The sequence below is a fragment of the Salmo trutta genome, chromosome 40, assembly GCF_901001165.1.
Source record: "Salmo trutta chromosome 40, fSalTru1.1, whole genome shotgun sequence".
NCBI classification, from domain to species: domain Eukaryota; kingdom Metazoa; phylum Chordata; class Actinopteri; order Salmoniformes; family Salmonidae; genus Salmo; species Salmo trutta.
This window is the reverse complement of record NC_042996.1, coordinates 19,313,582-19,332,929: the sequence shown is the minus strand read 5'-3', so window position 1 is coordinate 19,332,929 and position 19,348 is coordinate 19,313,582. Positions and strand designations below refer to the sequence as shown.

The 19,348-nt window shown below is 44.4% G+C and overlaps 1 protein-coding gene across 4 annotated transcripts in view; it reads right to left on the bottom strand.

Moving 5' to 3' along the window:
- LOC115180590 (dedicator of cytokinesis protein 4) overlaps nucleotides 1–19,348 on the bottom strand; it is a 133,073-nt gene that overhangs the window by 11,179 nt on the left and 102,546 nt on the right. For 3 of the 4 annotated variants that reach the window (XM_029742783.1, XM_029742786.1, XM_029742784.1), the window contains 11 exons: nucleotides 18,992–19,158; nucleotides 17,297–17,383; nucleotides 14,091–14,267; nucleotides 10,713–10,796; nucleotides 10,496–10,615; nucleotides 10,202–10,326; nucleotides 9,343–9,463; nucleotides 9,061–9,142; nucleotides 2,711–2,820; nucleotides 2,412–2,484; nucleotides 648–767 (listed from right to left, as the gene is read on the bottom strand). In XM_029742783.1, the coding sequence (XP_029598643.1) occupies nucleotides 648–767; nucleotides 2,412–2,484; nucleotides 2,711–2,820; nucleotides 9,061–9,142; nucleotides 9,343–9,463; nucleotides 10,202–10,326; nucleotides 10,496–10,615; nucleotides 10,713–10,796; nucleotides 14,091–14,267; nucleotides 17,297–17,383; nucleotides 18,992–19,158 (1,266 nt within the window). The remainder of the gene's footprint in view (nucleotides 1–647; nucleotides 768–2,411; nucleotides 2,485–2,710; nucleotides 2,821–9,060; nucleotides 9,143–9,342; nucleotides 9,464–10,201; nucleotides 10,327–10,495; nucleotides 10,616–10,712; nucleotides 10,797–14,090; nucleotides 14,268–17,296; nucleotides 17,384–18,991; nucleotides 19,159–19,348) is intronic. The other variant, XM_029742787.1, reaches the window with a different exon arrangement.

Genomic DNA, 19,348 nt, shown 5'->3' with positions numbered 1-19,348 from the left:
AACTGGTTCTAGTTATTATATATAGTTACGATTATAGAGTAGCAGGCGGCATAGCAGAGGACAAATATATCCTCTAGGCTGTTGTCGGTTTTCCCCTCAGATAAAAGATATTCATAAAGTAAAGTATTCACAGCTTTATGACGTGAGCTTGACCAATTTATTTGTACATAGGGATTCTACTGCAATCATCAAAGTCAGTCACATAGATTGTTTTATGATTTTTCTCCTGGACCAAAGCTTGTCAGATAGTCAATTATTACACCTTTATTTAACTAGGCAAGTCAGTTAAGAAAAAAATATATTATTCACAATAAGAAGAAGGAATAAATAGCTTGGGTACTGGACTATTTGTGTAGTCAACAGTGGTGGCCTTTGGCAGGATAATAACAAGTTGGCTAGAGCAGAAAGAGACAGGCACCCAGGCTAGAATACAGACCATTATTATACAGTATGTATACATCATGTGAAGGAGAAGTTATTTATAGAAGCAAACCAGCAGGAATAAAAGAAAGCAGCTGAGTTTATAGCAGAGAGTTGACAGCGTAACAACGAGCCCTGTAAGAGAGCAGGTGGAAGCACCAGGTGTCAAAAGATGGGGGAAAGTATTAGTGCCATTCCTCATTGATCGAGTGTTCTGATTGGTTTACCTGAGTATGGTGGCCTAGGAGGGACAGGGGGACAGAGCAACTTTCCCACAGTGTCAGAGAATTGTGTGTTGTTGACCTCTTTTACACTGTCTAGACTCCAGCTACTGAAGGTGGGTCTCACTATGTTGGTGTACAAACATATAGACAGACATGCATCAATCACTGCTCATTGGGTTACAACACATCACAACACAACAGATGATGTAGACTAGAATCTAGATCTATATTAGAATGTAATCATAGTGGATTACAGGAAATGTAATAACAGAGGTAGGGATTCGTATCGGTTGTTGTAACTGACGATTTATAAAACAGAGTTACTACATTTCAAGATTTTCTTAGCCTAAATATAAAGCATTGTCAGATGGAGATTTGACAGACCTTTAAATTTGTTGGGGTGGCAGATAGCCTAGCGGTTAGAGCGTTGGGCCAGTAACCGAAAGGTTGCTTGTTAGAATCCCAGACAAAGTGAAAAATCGGTCAATATGCCCTTGAGCAAGACACTTAATCCTAATTGCTCCATGATCCCCGTTGAATGGCAGACCTTGGGTGTGACCCCGCTCTACGAGGGTGTCTCAGAGAGAGTGGGATATGCAAAAAAAACATTTCCAATTAATACACACTAAAATGTGTGTGAAATAGGACAAATACAAGCACCCACCAAATGATGAATTATTATTATTATTAACAATCACCCACACCTCAATCTTCTTATGTAGTGAATATCATGCAACTGACAGGTTTTAGTCTTAAACGCTTGCTGTGCTGTTTAGAATGCAGTGAGAGAAATCCCACTGTAAATAACACTTCCCCGTTCTCTCCTGTTAATACGAAGGGGCTCTTCCTGTGTTTAGTTATTTCTTCCACAAACTGGTGTAAAAGAGCAGGTTCGCCTGGTTTGCGCATTTCCACTTGAGCTGAGTGAATACACCTTCAAGTGGCACACCGCTGTGCTTGTGGTTTGACATTATTTTTTTCACATTTTCTATACAATACTAATTTCATGAGTTAATTTTCCCTGAACCTCTAACCTTCAGTGAAGTTCACAGAAAGCAATCAAACAGCTGAGCTTTTTTTAATTACACAAGGGCCCTTCCAAACTAGAATTGAAATGCCGCCCCACTGGAATATGTAAAAATATAAAGCGCTTATATAACATACAAAATATACAAAACGGACATCTGTGAATAAAAAACTGAGACACATATGCATTTATACATATGCATAGCCTTCTGAAAAGGCATATCCCATCAACCCTTAGGGAATAAACATGTTTCCACGCATTCTGATATTAATAAATAAGAAGCATCGATTTAATGTGGCTGTATCCCAAATGTGGCTGGATCCCTATTGGCACAGAGCCCCATGGCCCTTGGTCAAAAGAAGTGCACTATATAAGGAATAGGGTGCCATTTGGGATTCCTCACGTGTCTACTGTTGCCTGTGAATGCTGATGGAGCTGGGAGGGAACAGACCTCGTGGGGAGAGGCTGTCATTGAAGCAGATGTCTACGCTCCAGACAAAGTATGTCACACTCTCACCGGTCAGTCTGTCAACTACACTCATGTCCGGACAGATGACCGTAGCTATGATCTCTTTGACTGACTGGAGGATGAGAAGCGACTGTTTAGCAGCACGCTAGTATCTTGGTACGACACATAGGCAAGGATACTTTGGTGTTATAATGATTTTGGGCTTATGTACTGTAAAGAGAGATGGAGACAATGACTGAGATGACATACAAGACAATGAGACATGTTTTACCTTTGTCTGGTGCAGAAAGGTTAGGATCACTTCGGGGTAGTGTGGCGTCACCTATTTGATGAGGGGTCGCCCTCTACAAAAAGCAAACAAGACAGCACAATACTGAAGCTACAAAATCCACAAAGGAAAGTAAGATATTTTGACTTTGTGGAGTTCAGGTTTTGTCTTAACTTTGAGAAATCCATACTGTGAGTGACATTTCATGCTTGCTGAACAGCTCTTTGGGTTCAAACGGCAGAGATCTTAATAAAAGGTATTATAGCTATACTTTGTCTATTGATTTGTTTGTCTGTGTTCACCTGTGCAGGGTCTAGGGGATTGGGGTAGATGGCACTGACAGGTCTCTCCCTGGAAGAGAGGCAGGAGTTCTCTCTGGAATGCTTGTGTTTGTCCTGCAGCTGGGGAGAACCTGGAGGGAGAGGAAGAGAGAGGAGAGATTTAGATGTCAATTTTATTGGCAACAGCTACCGTCTTCCTGGGGGCCCAACTCATAAAGAAAAATACTTTAACATGCACATTCATTTAAAAACATGAACAAAGACATTACAGTCTTTACACGGATACAAATATTACTTAAGCAATAAGGCACGAGGGGGTGTGGTATATTGGCCATATTCCACAAGTTACCACCAGATAAATATGACGTTAAAATGCCTATTTACTCTGTTCCATCTGACTGCGCAATCCACTGTCTCATCAGCCCAGCCAGGCAAGTTATAAACTTGATCTCCACTATAAAAAGCATCTAGACATTATCTCACATTTCTTTTAGATTAAATGTCGTTTTTAACAGAGGAGATTTGTATAAACCTTGCAGTCTGTCTCTCCGACATTTGCAACATTGTTTCAATATTCAAATTAGATCTCCAGCTGTCCCATCGTAATGAACGTGTAGGGGTCGGGAGTCGGGACGAGAGAGAGAGAGGCAGGCAGCGTTTCTCAGCCAGTCGAAATCATGAATCAGCTGGCATCATTTTTATGGATATATACAAAGAAATGTCAATTAGAAAAGTAAAACGAAATGAAGTGCAGCTAGTTTGCAGTCTTTCCAGCGTCAGTTGGAAGTTGTTGTGTTAGCTGTGTTGTTGTCTAGCTCCTCTGAACAACAGTGTCCTAACGAGAGAGCACATTTTCTATGCCAGGCCAAATCGTGCCTCATTAGCTCATTGTTATGGATGTATCCAAATAAATGTCACTAGAAAAACAGCTTAAACAAATGCAAGCTACTGTTGTTATTCTGTCTGCACTGTTTGACGTGACTGTACGTTATCCGTAGTTGACTAGCTAGCAAGCAAGCAAGCAAGGGATAAGAACATTGCCAGCCAGTATGGAATGGAACATTTAGAACGAACGACTGGGTCGCATCCATAGATACAGAACAAAAAGACTGAACGACTGGGTCTCGTCCATAGATACAGAACAAAAAGACTGAATGACTGGGTCTCGTCCATAGATACAGAACAAAAAGACTGAACGACTGGTTCTCGTCCATAGATACAGAACAAAAAGACTGAACGACTGGTTCTCGTCCATAGATACAGAACAAAAAGACTGAACGACTGGTTCTCGTCCATATATACAGAACAAAAAGACTGAACGACTGGATCGCGTCTCTGGTAACCGAACGACCAGCCAGCTTGGGTAGCAACCTTAGATTTGTGTCGGGACTATATCTTGTGGAAGGACGAAATGGTATGAATAAATTCATCAAAATAAAATAATGAAAATATGTCAATCATTATTTGAATATGGTGATAACCCTTGGTATAAAAATGATAATGCCTAAGAAGTCAGTGTTTGGAGGATATATTGGCACGGTTTGTCAGACCTTGACTTCGTCTCGGGCCTAACAACACCCGTGCCAATATATTCTCCAAACACCGTCTTATCAGGCATTATCACTTAAATAAACTGGTTACCAATGTAATTACAGCAGTAAAAATAAATGTTTTGTCATACCCATGGTCTACGGTCTGATATACCACGGCTGTCAGCCAATCAGCATTCAGGGCTCGAACCACCCAGTTCATAATACATATTAGAGGACGACAAATAATCGTCTGAACCGATATATCGGGACGATGTTGGCCTTTTCTAGTCTATCGTCTATCTCTATTGGCTTTGATAATAGTCCCTCTACATAGCAAAGCTGCTGCTATGTCACTCGACACTCACTGCCTGAGCCACGAGCACTGCACAATACAAAAGAAAATCAGAAGCAGCAAGCTAGCTCATTCTACAACAGAAAGGTGCAGCATTGAGAAATGGGTGAATTGACACAGTGACCAAAATATAACTTTGTTGCAAATATTAGTTAAATTAATTCACTAATAATAAAAAAAGGCTCGTGTCGACATGCCCGGAGAAGCATGTAATAAGCAAGCTAGCTAAGCAGATAGCTATGTGACCTATTAGCAACAATTACAATATCTAACCCTTTCGTCTGTGGTGTTAGCTAGCTAGCTATATTAGCTACTATGCTAGTTAGCTGGCTAGATAAACAAGATATCAGATAGGCGCTAATAGCAGAGAGGAAGAGGAAGAGAGAAGCTCAACTCGGCCGAAAATCTGTCTCCCTTCAGCAGGTGGCGTTTTATTTGTTGTTTTGCCCACCAAGCAAGGACGTTTTTGCATTGAGGTCAATGAGTGTCGAATTTGGTCAACAAAAACATTTATGGCTTTTTTGCTACGTAAGGTTTATTTGATCTAATGGATGTTTCGTAATGCTTAAGTTGTTACGAGTGTACTGATACAAGTACGACACGTGAAATCCTGGCAACTTTGAGAAAAAACACTTTATATCAGAGTTATCTTGAGATAGCTACGCATATTCATGGCATGAGGCTAGTAGCATAGCATCTCTCTCCATTGAATACAGGCGGTTGTGCAACCAACCCTCATCGAAGATTCTAAAAACGATTACAATTATGAGATGTATCCACCTATCCAAAGAAAGGAGAGGTGGGAGTTACAGCCCACCGTGCCACTTTGTGGACATATACTGTATCTTGTCAGCATATCCATAATATTTGCTAAGAGCCAATGTAGCTAGCTAGTGTTAGCTGGTTATCATTTTGAACATGCAGCATTTTCAGCAACGAGCCATCTGACTTGCGGTGTAACGTTAGGTATTAACTGGTTGGCTAATCTGACCAGCGGCAATCGTATCCGTAAACTGACAGTTAAGAGTAGGAAGTAGACGCTTGTCGTAATAAGGAAAGAAGGAAGTGTTTTAAAATGCCTAATGGGCAGACTTGAGACATTCAGACAGAACATGCATTGTCGTTGCCTCTTTCTTCCTACCCTCACTCTCCTTGTTAGATATTATGCACATTTATGGCTTGGTAGCAAATGACGTCGCCATTGAGCTAGTTCTCATAGTAGCAGTAAACGGCTCCAAGTGATATGAGTGATGGAGAGAGACGCAAGGAGATGTGAGAAGGAGTGGAGTTACAGCCTCGCTCTAGCCAATCGTAGCAGTAGGAGGAAGTTACATTATAAATATGCTTTAACTAGGTTACCTAGATCAAATAGGGGAGAGGCGTGGTGTTATTTGTTTTATTGGAGAGAGCGAGAGACAGAAAGGAAGAGGGAGGGAGTGTGAGAATAGGTGTTAAATCAATGATGACACAAAAAAACACAAGTTCAAAAGGTGGTCTTGTTAGACGAGCGAGACACACAAATAAACGAGAATAGAAGCTGGTAGTCAACAACTATCGACCAACCAACAGCTCCCTGTTTCACATCCTCCAACCTGGCTTTTTCCAACTCACTAACCTCAGCACATAAAATACCTGCCCTGCTGGATTGGCTGTCACACTGTGGTGGCACCAGACACTCATTCCAGTGATAAACTGACTAACACACACACACACACACACACACATTACGGGCAGTAATGATTACAGCTATTCACTGGCTGCCCATATATCCTTTTCCATTACATATTATATGGTAATTAGCTTTAGAATGGACATCATATGGGAATGAGATGACCATCTTACAGGCAGTTCAGTTTGCTGTACTTCTCTAAACACTTTATGGTCCTGGCAGTGGCTTTATAGGGGTCCTTCTGGTTGCACAGGAGCTGCCAAGAGGAGTGTACAGGCATCCATAAATGTCTCCATATATTCTTATGTTTATGATCTGCATCAGGCAGAAACACATGAGAGTGTCTGAGCGATGGGGAGATAAGATAGTCACAATCCTCTAAAGAACCTCCTCACCTGGCTGTGGTTAAAAGCTTCGTATAGGACTTGGGAGACATTCTCTATGATTCACAGGTGTAATCAACAACGCACCCGCTCAAGATTTTTCTTTGTATCTCCATTTCATCTCTCTTTCCTTCTCCCATGTATGCGTTAATGCATACATTTCTCAATCAAACAATCCTTTGTTTTTACCAATCTAACTACATCACATTTTTCTCCTTCTCACTCTTTCTTTCTGTCTACTTTCATCCCTTTTTTTTCGTTTGGTTGATTTGGATAGGGACAAGTACAAACACATTGACATATTGAACAAACAATCGTCCCATGGGCGTTTCCATCTTATGCTAATTTTCAACAACCGTCCCGAGAATGGCTTTTATGGAAACAAAAGGAAAGTCATGCGTAATCAATTAAAATCACATATCAGTACATTATCACAATTATATGCACAAAGCAAATGTCATAATGTGGTGGCAGAATTTGGGGTGAGCTGTTGTAACATCTCAAGGGATATGCTCTGTGTTGGACTGTGATGTTATGCCTTTCATAGACTCCTGGTATGTCTGCACCCTGACACAAGGCCATTGTGTTCTGGAACTGTTGCTTGTATAAAATAACTGTTGCGTAAACTATATGATTGTATTATCACCTCCCACTATATAAGGGGCATGTAACAATTTACTCTTGGAGTTCTTCCCTGTGAAATCAGAGATAGATCTCACCTGCAGCTGCTTGCTTAAAGATTTTTCTAATATACTATTAAATAGTCTCTGGCTTAATCTTCGGATCAAATGTTCCACAACAATTAGAAGCACTACGCAAATGTCCTACGTATTTACCCATATTTACAACTTGAAGGCGGTACGAGGGCCTTAACGCGTCTGTTGATAACATACAGCAGCTCATACATGGTTGCACTGTTGGCGCTATAGCAACCAATTATTTGGTGTTTCTTTTGAATGTATTGAACGTTCCTGGTGTTTATGATCTTCTGATGAAGTGTTCCCTGCATGTGCTCCATTGTAAGAGAAGGAGGACTGGCCAATAGAAGTTTTATAGGGACATTTAGAGGGACCCTAGTTTCAACTGGAGGCCCCCCTGGTGGACATTCCAAGCCGTTGCAGCTTCTACATGCGTTTGGTCTGGGATTTAGGCGCAAAATCATTGAGACACTTAAACACAAGATTCCCATTTGCACATTTTGATGAAGAGTTCAACACTTTTCAAGATGTGACAATGATGGTACCGTATGTGCTTTTGGTCCAGGATTTTTAGTGCAAGGTTGTACAGAGACTCATGGGGTCTCAGCACTGGCTGGCTGGCCTGGAACCAGGATGTTATACAGTAGAACATGTGAGAGAACACCCCTGCATGTAAGAATAAGAAGACACGCTCAAGAGGCAGACACTTCTTATTCATGTGAAACAGTGGAGGTCTGCTTTGATACTTCTACCGATCTTTTAGTGGGTCCAGGCTGATCGACAAATATTTCACCACTTTGACTTGTTCAATTGGCTCTCCTTTGATGCTGACAGAGAGTGACGGTGTCACTGGCAGCTTCCTTGTTGAGAAACAAAATGAGACCGTTTTCAACCAAGTGTCCAACTGAGTCCAGGTGTTCTGTCAGTTGTTCAGAGACAGCAGCAAAGGTTTTACCAGACACTTAGACAACACTATAAATCAACACTATCGGCACTTACACTGGTCTCTGACCACACACTGTTCATGTTTTCCAGATATGAACCAAACCAGCTTATGGCTTTGTCTGAGAAATTGAACTCGTGGAGTTTGGAGATCAGAACACTGTGATTAACTGTGTCAAATAACTTTTTCATGTCATGGAAGACTGCTCCGACCACATTTCCCTTATCTAGTGATTTCTTGATGTTCTCGAGTAGTACAACGTTTTCGTTTCAGTGAAGTATTTTGGTCTGAATACAGATTGTTACCAGTGCAAGTACTGATAATATTTCAGATATGATATAAGCTGTTTTCCCCTTCTCACTCTCTCTCTCACTCTCTCTTTCTTTCTAGAGAGGATATTTTCTCCCAATGTTTTTCTTTCAAAGTCATATTTGTTTTCAGTTTTGGGGAAGAAAATTGCCTGTATGTCTGCAAAGTCCTCGCAGTGTAAAAGGAAATGCAGCTCTGTCTCCACCTCTCTTTGAGGGCAGAGTGTGCACAGCCTGTCCTCTCTGGGTAGCCAGATCTGCCTGTGATGGCCGGTCTCTATGGCCAGGCTGTGTTCATTGAGTCTGTACATAGAAAACGGAGAAAAACACTGATCTATCAGTCACGGTGGTCACCATGCCACCGAGTGTTTGAGGCCAAAAAGCATTCAACTGTGTTTTGGGTGATATACTTTTATTTTTGTTCTTCATTGGGTTCAACCCCCCCCCCTCTCTCTCACGCTCTCTTTCTCTCTCTGCTAGTCTTACCTCTGGCGCTGGACGGAGCAGAGCTGGTCACGTTGGGAGAGGCAGAATGATTGGAGCTGAGGCTTGAGGTAGACGGGCTGGGCTGCAGGGACAAACAACTACATCAACAACATCACTGACAAGTTAAGAATTATAGACAGCCAGGATCGTGTGGGGGAGTGAAATGATCCAAATCTAGTTTAGATCAGTGCCTTTCTCAAGTGAGCTTTTGCAAACGCCAACAACAAAAAAGGAATTCACTGAAAAAGGGGTGGTTGAGGGTAAATTCAATTGGAATCGTACCTGCATGTTGAAGACTTCGTCAGAGCTCTCCGACTGCCCTGTGATGTTGCTCACTTCATTGGAGGCCTGAGAGGACAGCGATGATGACGAGTAGCGGTTGACAGCCGGGTAGGTGAGGGGACTGATCACAAACATAACACACACATTGAGAGAAAGAGAGAGAGAGAGAAATAGAGAGAGAAATAGAGAGATAAAGAGAAATATATGTATAGAGAGAGAGAGAAAATAAGACCAGTTACTTTCAGAATTTGGTTGAGCATTCATCTGACATAATACCGTATGGTTCTGATAAAAAGGCCCAATATCTCTTCCTAAATCACGTTGTAACTGCTCGTGAGTTTTACATTTGCAAGATGTCGACTTAAGAGGACAGCAAAAACTCAGTGAGAGAAATGTCAGTGACAGATTGAGGCTGGGTGTGCGTGTGTCCCTCTGGGCAGTGTAGGTTTGTGCCTCTTTACGCTTGATGGAGGTAGGATGTCACAGGTAGAGAATGGCAGGGTCACTGAGCACACACACACACAATGTGTCCACCAGCCTGGCAGCACACACACACACACACACACACACACAGAGAGCTGCCCACCTACGCCCATATGGTGCCATACCAGGGAGTGAGAAAGAGAGGAGAGAGAGAGAGGAGCGAGAGATAGAGAGAGAGTGAGCTAGAGAGTATAGGATGTGCAGACAGAAAGGGAGAGGAAAGAAAAGAGTATGAGGAAGGGAGTGAAAAGAGGAAGAGACAGAAGAAGAAAAGGGAGAAGGCCGAAAGGAGTGGAAAGAACACACAGAGAGAGAGAGAGAGAGAGAGAGAGAGAGAGAGAGAGAGAGAGAGACACACGAGGACAGTGTTTCTCACCTGCGTCTTGCCACCACGCGAGCGCCATCTGGGCTGATGATGTTGGGGACCGAGTTCCTGCATGAACTACGCGGGCTGCCATTGGTGAAGTGCACGGGGCTGGCACGCACGTACGCCGGAAACTCCTGGGGTGGGGATTAGAGAGAAGGGCAAACGGAGGAAGAAGGAGAAGAGGGAGGAGTAAACATGTGATTAGCATATTGTTTATGCTAGCATGAGTTATGGTTGTGCTGACGCAGGTTTGATGAAGGTCAATTTTACAGATTGTGCTCCTGTTGAGTGGCCTTCACTAACCTGGATCCCTAGACTAGACTTCATCACATGGAACTGGTCCACCAGCTTCTTGTGTAGAGGTCTCATGTCCTGAGGAACAAACTTCTCGTGGACGGCCAGGCCATACTCCAGGATGTGAGCCTAGAGGGGAGAGTTGGAGACGGTGCATTTCCTTTGTTAACGTTAATCTCTTCCAGATTAAATATCATCACAAAAGTTTACAACATTGGAAACTGACCTGCTCGAACATGAGTTCCCTTAGTCGTCCGATCTTCTCCCCGTCCTCCGGGTGATTCACGACGTAGTCTTTCACAAAGAATGCCTGCATGAACACAATTCATTGTATGTTTTGAATTTGTTTGATTTCATTAATTTACTTCATTGTGTCACCATGTTTCCCCCCCGGGCGGTCGGACGGACGGACTGTCGGTCGGACTGTCGGTCGGCTGGACTGCCGCGCGGACTGCCGCGCGGACTGACGGCCGGTCGGACTGTCTGTCTGTCGGTCGGACTGTCGGTCGGACTGTCTGTCGGTCGGACTGTCGGTCGAAATAATATTCATAATGTAAACATGTTTTGCATAATTTTGATCATACATTAAGTGCATATTCCCTGATGTTGATATTGCAACTCTTGAGCTGAGTGCATATTAGAGCCAAGGCTTTTTAATCTGCATCACAATAAAATATAAATAAAAACACATTAGAAAATGAATAACATCAATTCAAAATCTCTTTAAAAATCTTCAGTGGAGAGAGAGCAAAGGGGGAAGGGTCGCCACATAGGAGAAAGCAGGGTTTGGTCTCCCTTACAAGGTCTTTGTGGCGGGCTATCTGTAAAGAGACAGAGAGAGATATGGGTGAGCGGGAGGGGAGGGTACTCAAACGACTCAAAGGGGAGAGGAACTCACTGCTTACTTCAAAGTCCACTCCCAAACAGGCATGGTCCGATCTGTGTCTACCACTGAGTGTGAGAGGCAACCTAGCTAGGCTACAGTAGCACGCTCATCTCCCGATTGTTATCCCCGATACAAAACACAGCTTTACGACCCCTGCTGTGACGCTGTGAACGCCAGGGTCGATTTGACCGAAAGAACTGGTGTGAAAGATAGTCCAAAGCCATAGAAATATACATTCAAAAAGAAAAAGGGACTTATTCCGTCTCAGTGAACCGTAGCGCGGCTGTATGAATAATACGGTCTGAAACACATAGCCAAAGGTGGAAAAATAATCAATATCTGCATCAAATTATACTTTTCTCTGGTGCTGGTTGGACTTGAGATTGGAGGAGAAACTCCAAGTGTCAAGTGACATTTTGAATCATTATAATACCTCAATTAAAGATGAAACGGCGGCAATAAATAGATATTAAATCAGGCTGGATTCTCCTTCAGGGCTGGAACTATAACCACGAGCAATAAATTGAAATATGAATGCTGATATCGGCTTCATTTATGGCTGAACAAATTGGCATAAAAGTCAATTGCGTTATCCTAATAAAGGAACTGATTTATGCTGTATTGTGGGCAATATTCCTCAAGAGAACTCCATACCTCAATATCAAGGAGCATTAGGCATACAAAAATGAGTATGTATGACGTTCTCATTGCCTTCATGGACAGTATATAGATCATCATTATATCTCTCTATCGTACACACTTTAAATTAGTAATACATTTATAAAATGTATGCATTGTATATCATTGAATATATACATGAAACCTACTGGGTCTAAACAGTCACGTCATGTAGTCTATAGATTCTGCAGAATCCTATATCATCATATCCTTCATACAATGAGCCTATTGGATCAAAGCTTTGGCAGATAATGTACTTCAAGCAGCAACAGGTGGGCGTTGCGCAACACAGCCGTGGCTAGCTTAGCTATTCTCTCCCAGGTCAAACTCATTTCCTACAACATCCTCATCTCTGGCTTCATCTCATCATCTCCACCACCAGTTTTAATAGGGTTGAGAGGTAGTGGCGGTCATGAGGAGAGCAGACCCCTGCTAACTTGGCCCTCTTAAGCCTCGCTGCAAACTCAATATGGCTAGCTGTAGTGATAATGTGAAGTTGCTAAGCAACCGAGAGCCACTGTACAGTACACACAGTTCGCTGGCTGACGCCGGAGGTCTCCTTGAAAAGGAGTGATTATAGCTCGGACGCTATAGCACTCCGTGATGGATTTGGAAAGAAAAGAAAGGGTTCATTCAACACTTAATTTACAGTACAGAGATTCAGGACATTAACTACTGTATGTATTTTGTATATATTAGTATATAATTCAATGTAATGTGTGATTGATATGCCCTGTCTGAAGGAACTCCTTATTCTCTGTCTGTCTGTCTGTCTGTCTGTCTGTCTGTCTGTCTGTCTGTCTCTGTCTGTCTGTCTGTCGCTGCCTTCCGCGTGTCCGTCTCCCTGTCTGTCCGTCCGTCTCCGTGTGTCCGTCCGTCCGTCCGTCTCCGTGTGTCCGTCTGTCCGTCCCCGTGTGTCCGTCTGTCCGTCCGTCTCCGTGTGTCCGTCTCCGTGTGTCCGTCCGTCCGTCCCCGTCCGTCCGTCTCCGTCCGTCCGTCCGTCCGTCTCCGTGTGTCCGTCCGTCTCTGTGTGTCCGTCCGTCTCCGTGTGTCCGTCCGTCTCCGTGTGTCCGTCCGTCTCCGTGTGTCCGTCCGTCTCCGTGTGTCCGTCCGTCTCCGTGTGTCCGTCCGTCCGTCCGTCTCTGTGTGTCCGTCCGTCTCCGTGTGTCCGTCCGTCTCCGTGTGTCCGTCCGTCTCCGTGTGTCCGTCCGTCCGTCCGTCTCTGTGTGTCCGTCCGTCCGTCCGTCTCTGTGTGTCCGTCCGTCCGTCCGTCTCTGTGTGTCCGTCCGTCTCTGTGTGTCCGTCCGTCCCGCGTGTCCGTCCCTGCGTGTCCGTCTTCCGGTGTCCGTCCGTCCGTCTCCCTGTCTGTGTGTCCATCTCCGTCCGTCTCCGTGTGTCTGTCTGTCCGTCTCCGCGTGTCTGTCTGTCCGTGTCCGCGGGTCTGTCTGTCCGTCTCCGCGTGTCTGTCTGTCCGTCTCCGCGTGTCTGTCTGTCCGTCTCCGCGTGTCTGTCTGTCTGTCCGTCCGTCTCCCTGTCTGTCCGTCCGTCCGTCTCCCTGTCTGTCTGTCCGTCTCCGCGTGTCCGTCTCCGTGTGTCCGTCTGTCTGTCTCCGCGTGCCCGTCTGTCTGTCTGTCTCCTCGTGTCCGTCTGTCCGTCTCCGTGTGTCCGTCTGTCTGTCCGTCTCTGTGTGTCCGTGTGTCCGTCTCCGTGTGTCCGTGTATCCGTCTCCGTGTGTCCGTCCGTCCGTCCCCGTGTGTCCGTATGTCTGTCCGTCTCCGTCAGACCGTTCGTCTCCGTCAGACCGTGTCCATGTCCTCGTCCGTCTTTGCCTCCGTCCGTCTCTGCCTCCGTCCGTCTGTCTGTCTCTCCCTGTCTTTTTGTCTGTCTCCGTCTGTGTCGCTGTCTGTGTCGCCGTCTGTGCTCTCTTTAAACATACGCATAAGGCATACTGCAGACTGCAGATCTAGCAAGCCCAGACAATGTCTCCACACAATATTGAGTGACCAATGTAAGCCAGTGACATCATCATTGCCCTCTGACCTCTTGGTAGCGTGCGAGCCCCCCGTTGACGGCGGCGTCAATGACCCCGTTGAGGCACATGGTAAGGGGGTTGATGTTCTGCATCTGCCTGCTCTGGCACTGGGCGATCAGCGTCCGCAACTGCAGGTTCTTGTTCTCAATCACCTCGATGGCATTCTCCAACGGGCTCACTTCCACCTAGAGGAGGAGAACACAGGGTGATAAGGTATGAGTATATATACAGACATATGCATACCTCTATGTAGAGCAGGGGTGTCAAACTCATTTTAGCTCAGGGGCCACATGAAGGAAAATCTATTCCCAAGTGGGCCGGACCGGTAAAATCATGGTATATATAACTTAAAAACAACAACTTCAGATTGTTTTCTTTGTTTTAATACGATCAACATAAAACATAAAGCTGGAGCCTGAGGACAGCGTGTCCACAATAGTACAAGCACAACATCACTATTAATCATAAAACACCTCAAGTTTATTTGAAAATTCTAAAGAAAAAGAACACACAAACACACAATGCCTCAGTGATTCACAAAAGTATATCACAGATCACAGAACTATATCAGGGTGTCTCATGCAGCACTTTAAGTGGGGTTGCATAGTTTATTTGACTCCTGATACCTGGCATCTTTTAGCTTTCACCAGCGCATCAATATCAGGCGTCACATCCTGAGTGGCAGCCAACTTCAGGATGTGATTCAAGTGCTTGTGTGTGAGCCTTGAGCGCAGCTTTGTTTTATTTATGCTCATTACAGAGAAAACTTGCTCACAAAGATATGTGGTTCCAAACATGCACAACAGTTTTGCAGCGAGGGCTGTCAAGTTGGGGTAACCTGGCAAGAGATTCTGATAAAATGTGTCCAAGCCAGCTGCGGCAAATTTGCCTTTCATATCCGAGTCACACTGCAAGTCTATTATTTCAAGTTGGATGCTGACGGGCAGATCAGAGGGATTCACGGTGAATGGCGAGCAAAAAACGTTGAAGTCTTTCTCCAGTTCACCAAAAATCTGAAAGCGTTGCTCAAACTCCCGTAACAGTGCCGTTATTTTATCTTTGAACCGCTTCATGTCTGCCACATGTTGGGTCGCGCACACATTTTTCAGACAGGGGAAGTGAGCTGCATCACCACCGGCGAGTTGCGTCTCCCACAATGACAGCTTCAACTTGAAAGAACGTATGCTGTCATAATACTGCGTGACGACTTTGTTGCGCCCTTGCAGCTGTTTGTTCAAGTTATTCAGGTGCTCTGTAACATCCACCATAAATGCAAGGTCCTGCATCCATTCTGCGGAATGAAATTCTAACACTGGTTTGCCCTTTTCTTCCATGAACTGTTCAATTTCTTCTCGTAAATCAAAGAAACGCCTAAGCACAGCACCTCGGCTTAACCATCTTACCTCAGTGTGGTATGGCAGGCCATGGATGTGGTCTTTCTCTCTGAGAATGCTGTCAAACTGACGGTGATTCAGGCTTCTGGATCGGATGAAATTAACAGTTTGGATGACCACCTTCATGACGTTATCCATCTTTAATGACTTGCAACACAAAGCCTCCTGGTGCAAAATACAGTGAAAAGTCCAAAAATCACGTCCTCCATTTGCAGATTGCACATTCTCTCTGAACTTTGTCACAACGCCTGCTTTTTTCCCGATCATTGAGGGCGCACCATCTGTAGCCAGGCTGACAGCGCGGGACCAGTCCACTCCGACCCTGTCCAGCGCGCCGACGAGTGCGGTGAAAATATCAGCTGCTGTCGTTGTATCTGTCATCGGCACCAACTCCACGAACTCCTCGGTGATGGTCAATGTGTCATCAACTCCGCGGATGAAAATGGCCAGTTGTGCAACATCTGTAATGTCCGTACTTTCATCAATTGCAACTGAAAACCCAATAAATGACTTTACTTTTTGCTTCAACTGGCTGTCCAAATCCACTGAAAGATCGGAAATCCTGTCTGCAACTGTGTTTCTTGTCAGGCTGATATTTGCAAAAGCCTGGCGCTTTTCAGGGCACACAATCTCCGCTGCCTTCATCATGCATGTTTTTACAAATTCACCCTCACTAAATGGTTTTGAAGCCACTGCGATTTCATTAGCAATGAGGTAGCTAGCTTTCACTGCAGCGTCACTGATGTCTCGGCTGTGAGTAAACACAGACTGCTGTTTCTTCAGACCCGCCAACAGTTCATTCACCTTCTCTCTTCTCTGCTGTCCTTGAAAGTTGTCATATTTGTCGGCATGAAGACTCACATAGTGGCGACGAAGGTTATACTCTTTCAGCACTGCAACATGCTGTGAACACACCAAACATACAGCTTTCCCATTCAATTCCGTGAATAAATAGGAGGATGACCATTTTTCTTGGAACACTCTGCACTCTGCGTCCACTTTTCTCTTTTTTGACAGAGACATATTGGGGCAATGATGGTGCCAAAGCACAAAATGTTAAAAGTAGAAGCCGTAATAAATATCGCGGGCAAAACAAAGTAGCTCATCTGGACTGGCTGCACTTGCTTGACCTACTTGCTCTGCTCCGTTATAAACGGTTTGCTTGCTTAACACAATTGCTATTGCGCCATCCAGTGGACGCAATTGGAACAGCAGTTTCTTTTATTGAAAAATTGCAGCTCATTTTTATACTTTACAAAACCATCTCGCGGGCCGGATTAAACCCCTTTGCGGGCCTGATCCGGCCCGCGGGCCGGACGTTTGACACCCCTGATGTAGAGATACGACACACACAAAACACACACACACACAAAATATGTATAAGTAGAGACATGAAACACAAAATAAGGCAGGCCACAGACATAATGCATTTTTCTCTCACACACACACACACAAAAACAAACACCATCCCTCTAATACAGAGCCTTCCGTACGCAGCTTGATCCTTCATAAGTTACAGAGTAACATTATAATTATGAATCCCATGAATATTATGAATAACGTTCACCCTTCTCTTAAAGGGACATTTCACAATCATTGGGAACACTTATCTACCCATATATTTTTTTACTACAAAACATAGAAAAGCACAATTTTCAAAGATGTCGGGGTGGTGCTGGAGATGAAATGCCCCTTTAATATAGGTCTACGCTCAGGGAGCTCAGTGGGGCTCTCTGCAAAGTTAGAACATAGCAGGGTTGTGAATGGGGTTAATATGGGGTTAATATGAGGAGGTTATTGAAGGAGTGTAAGAGACTCACCAGTTCTCTCTTCTCCACCTCGAACCATCTGGAGATTCCTGGCAGGCTCTGGACCAGGGTTAGTGTAGTCCTCTCCACCCACAAGCTCTGAAAATACACACACACACACACACACACGGACATGTGCAGGCAGGCACACACACACTTCATGTTAACGCTGGCAATATACTGCTCGGAAAACACATTCACCCACACATCTGAGCAGCACAGAACACTGCTTTTCTCTCCTGTCAATATATGATGTGTAGACACTGGTTCATAGAATGGCCAAGTACTACACATCCTCATGGATACAGAGTTCTCATAGCAACAGTCTACACCGATCGACAAATGATGCAGTGTCACTTCATTAAATGAATTAAAACATCATTTTACGAGATCACATCAACACAGAACTGATTCGTGCTACTTCATAGTCCCATATTAAATGTCAAATTTACCTGGCCTGAACAGTGTCTCTCAAGCACTAACTAGACCCAAAAGAGACAGCTGGGTAACCTAAACCTCAGGACGATACGATACGATGATTTCCAATTCATAAACCTGACGATATTAGGTTAACGAATGGAGATTGAGTGAGCGTGGGTGGGTGGAGCCTGGAGAGACGATATTTAGACTGAGCTCCATGGCTGCGGTCCAAACCCTTAAAATTAGAAGACACACCCTATCCCCGCAGCCCTCAAATGAAGTGGACACTTCTGATGACGTATCGTGACGTCTGACGTGTGTACACTTGCAGGGCGAGGGAGGAAGGAATGATTTTTATATGGAGCGCCCTTGGCAGGAAATTCTTCGCTCGTTCATCCCACGATGATTGTGTTTTCAGCCACCGGTAGCTTTATATGGGTGCTTTATATGCGCTACATTCAATTATGAGTGCATGTCTACTTATATGACATATATAATTATTAATATACGCCTACTGTATGATAGCTAGCAAATTAATTAGCTAAATAACATTAGCCTGCCTAGCTGGAACTGAAGAAGGGAAATGTTTTATTTCTACAATTTCCAAAAACAATTTGATCTTTTACTATAGTAGCAAAATTTGTAATTTATTTGCATTCGTTTTTACTTACACTTGTATGTTGACTTCTCCATTTATGTTGTTTTTAAGTTTTGGCAGACTTTTCTTAGCGGATGTACAATCGTCGCGAATTGAATTATGGGGAGTTTCAGGCCCCGGAGTGAACATAATTGTATACACGCAAAGCCGACTGAAGACGGGGGCTGAGGGGCTTACGTTGCAAACTTCCCGTGCTCGGCTAATCATTTGGACCGCCCTCCAAGACGGCGACGGGGATTCCCCCAAGGGCACAAGGCGAGGGTAAGTGGATGAGGGTGTGTCTTTTAAGTGATTGAACCGTAACCATAGTCTCAGCCTCTCCTAGCTCCGGAGTCGAATTAGGACTATGAATTAAACAACACCTGAACACACCAGTATACAGAGAGGAAGACCATGAGCCACCCACACAACCACTCAATAAACAAGAGATTGGAGAGAGGAAGGGAGGGAGGGAGGGAAAGTGAGCAAGGAGACAGATGTGTGGTAGACATCAAAGGAAGACACTAACAAGTCCAGAAAGGTGAGATAAGATGACGAGATGAGCAAAACAAAAAGGCAAAACGAGAGAGAGAAACAGAAAGGCACTGAGGGGAGTTTTTGTGTGCACAAACACTGCGTGTGTCCCCCACCTTGAACTCGTTCTCCTTGTCCTTGGTGCCCTTGTGAAACGGCCTGTCGTATCTGAACCTCCAGATGTGGTTGACCTTATAGAAGCTCTTGATGTTGTCAGGCACTCCGTCTCTCTGCAGCACGTCCTGGCTCTCTGGGATGGGGCTCACCGCATAGATCTGTAGGTCTGGGCCAGCACGTCAAGGATGCATACAATAGGTTGGACAAACACACATACACACATGAACGCAAGCACACGCACACCCTTTCCTCCCCCCCCTTCCTTGGTTCCACAGGTCTATCCATCCAATTCCTGTTTAATACATCCTTTCCACTAACCACATCCTGTAGCCATTTATCTGAATCTCTACCCCACA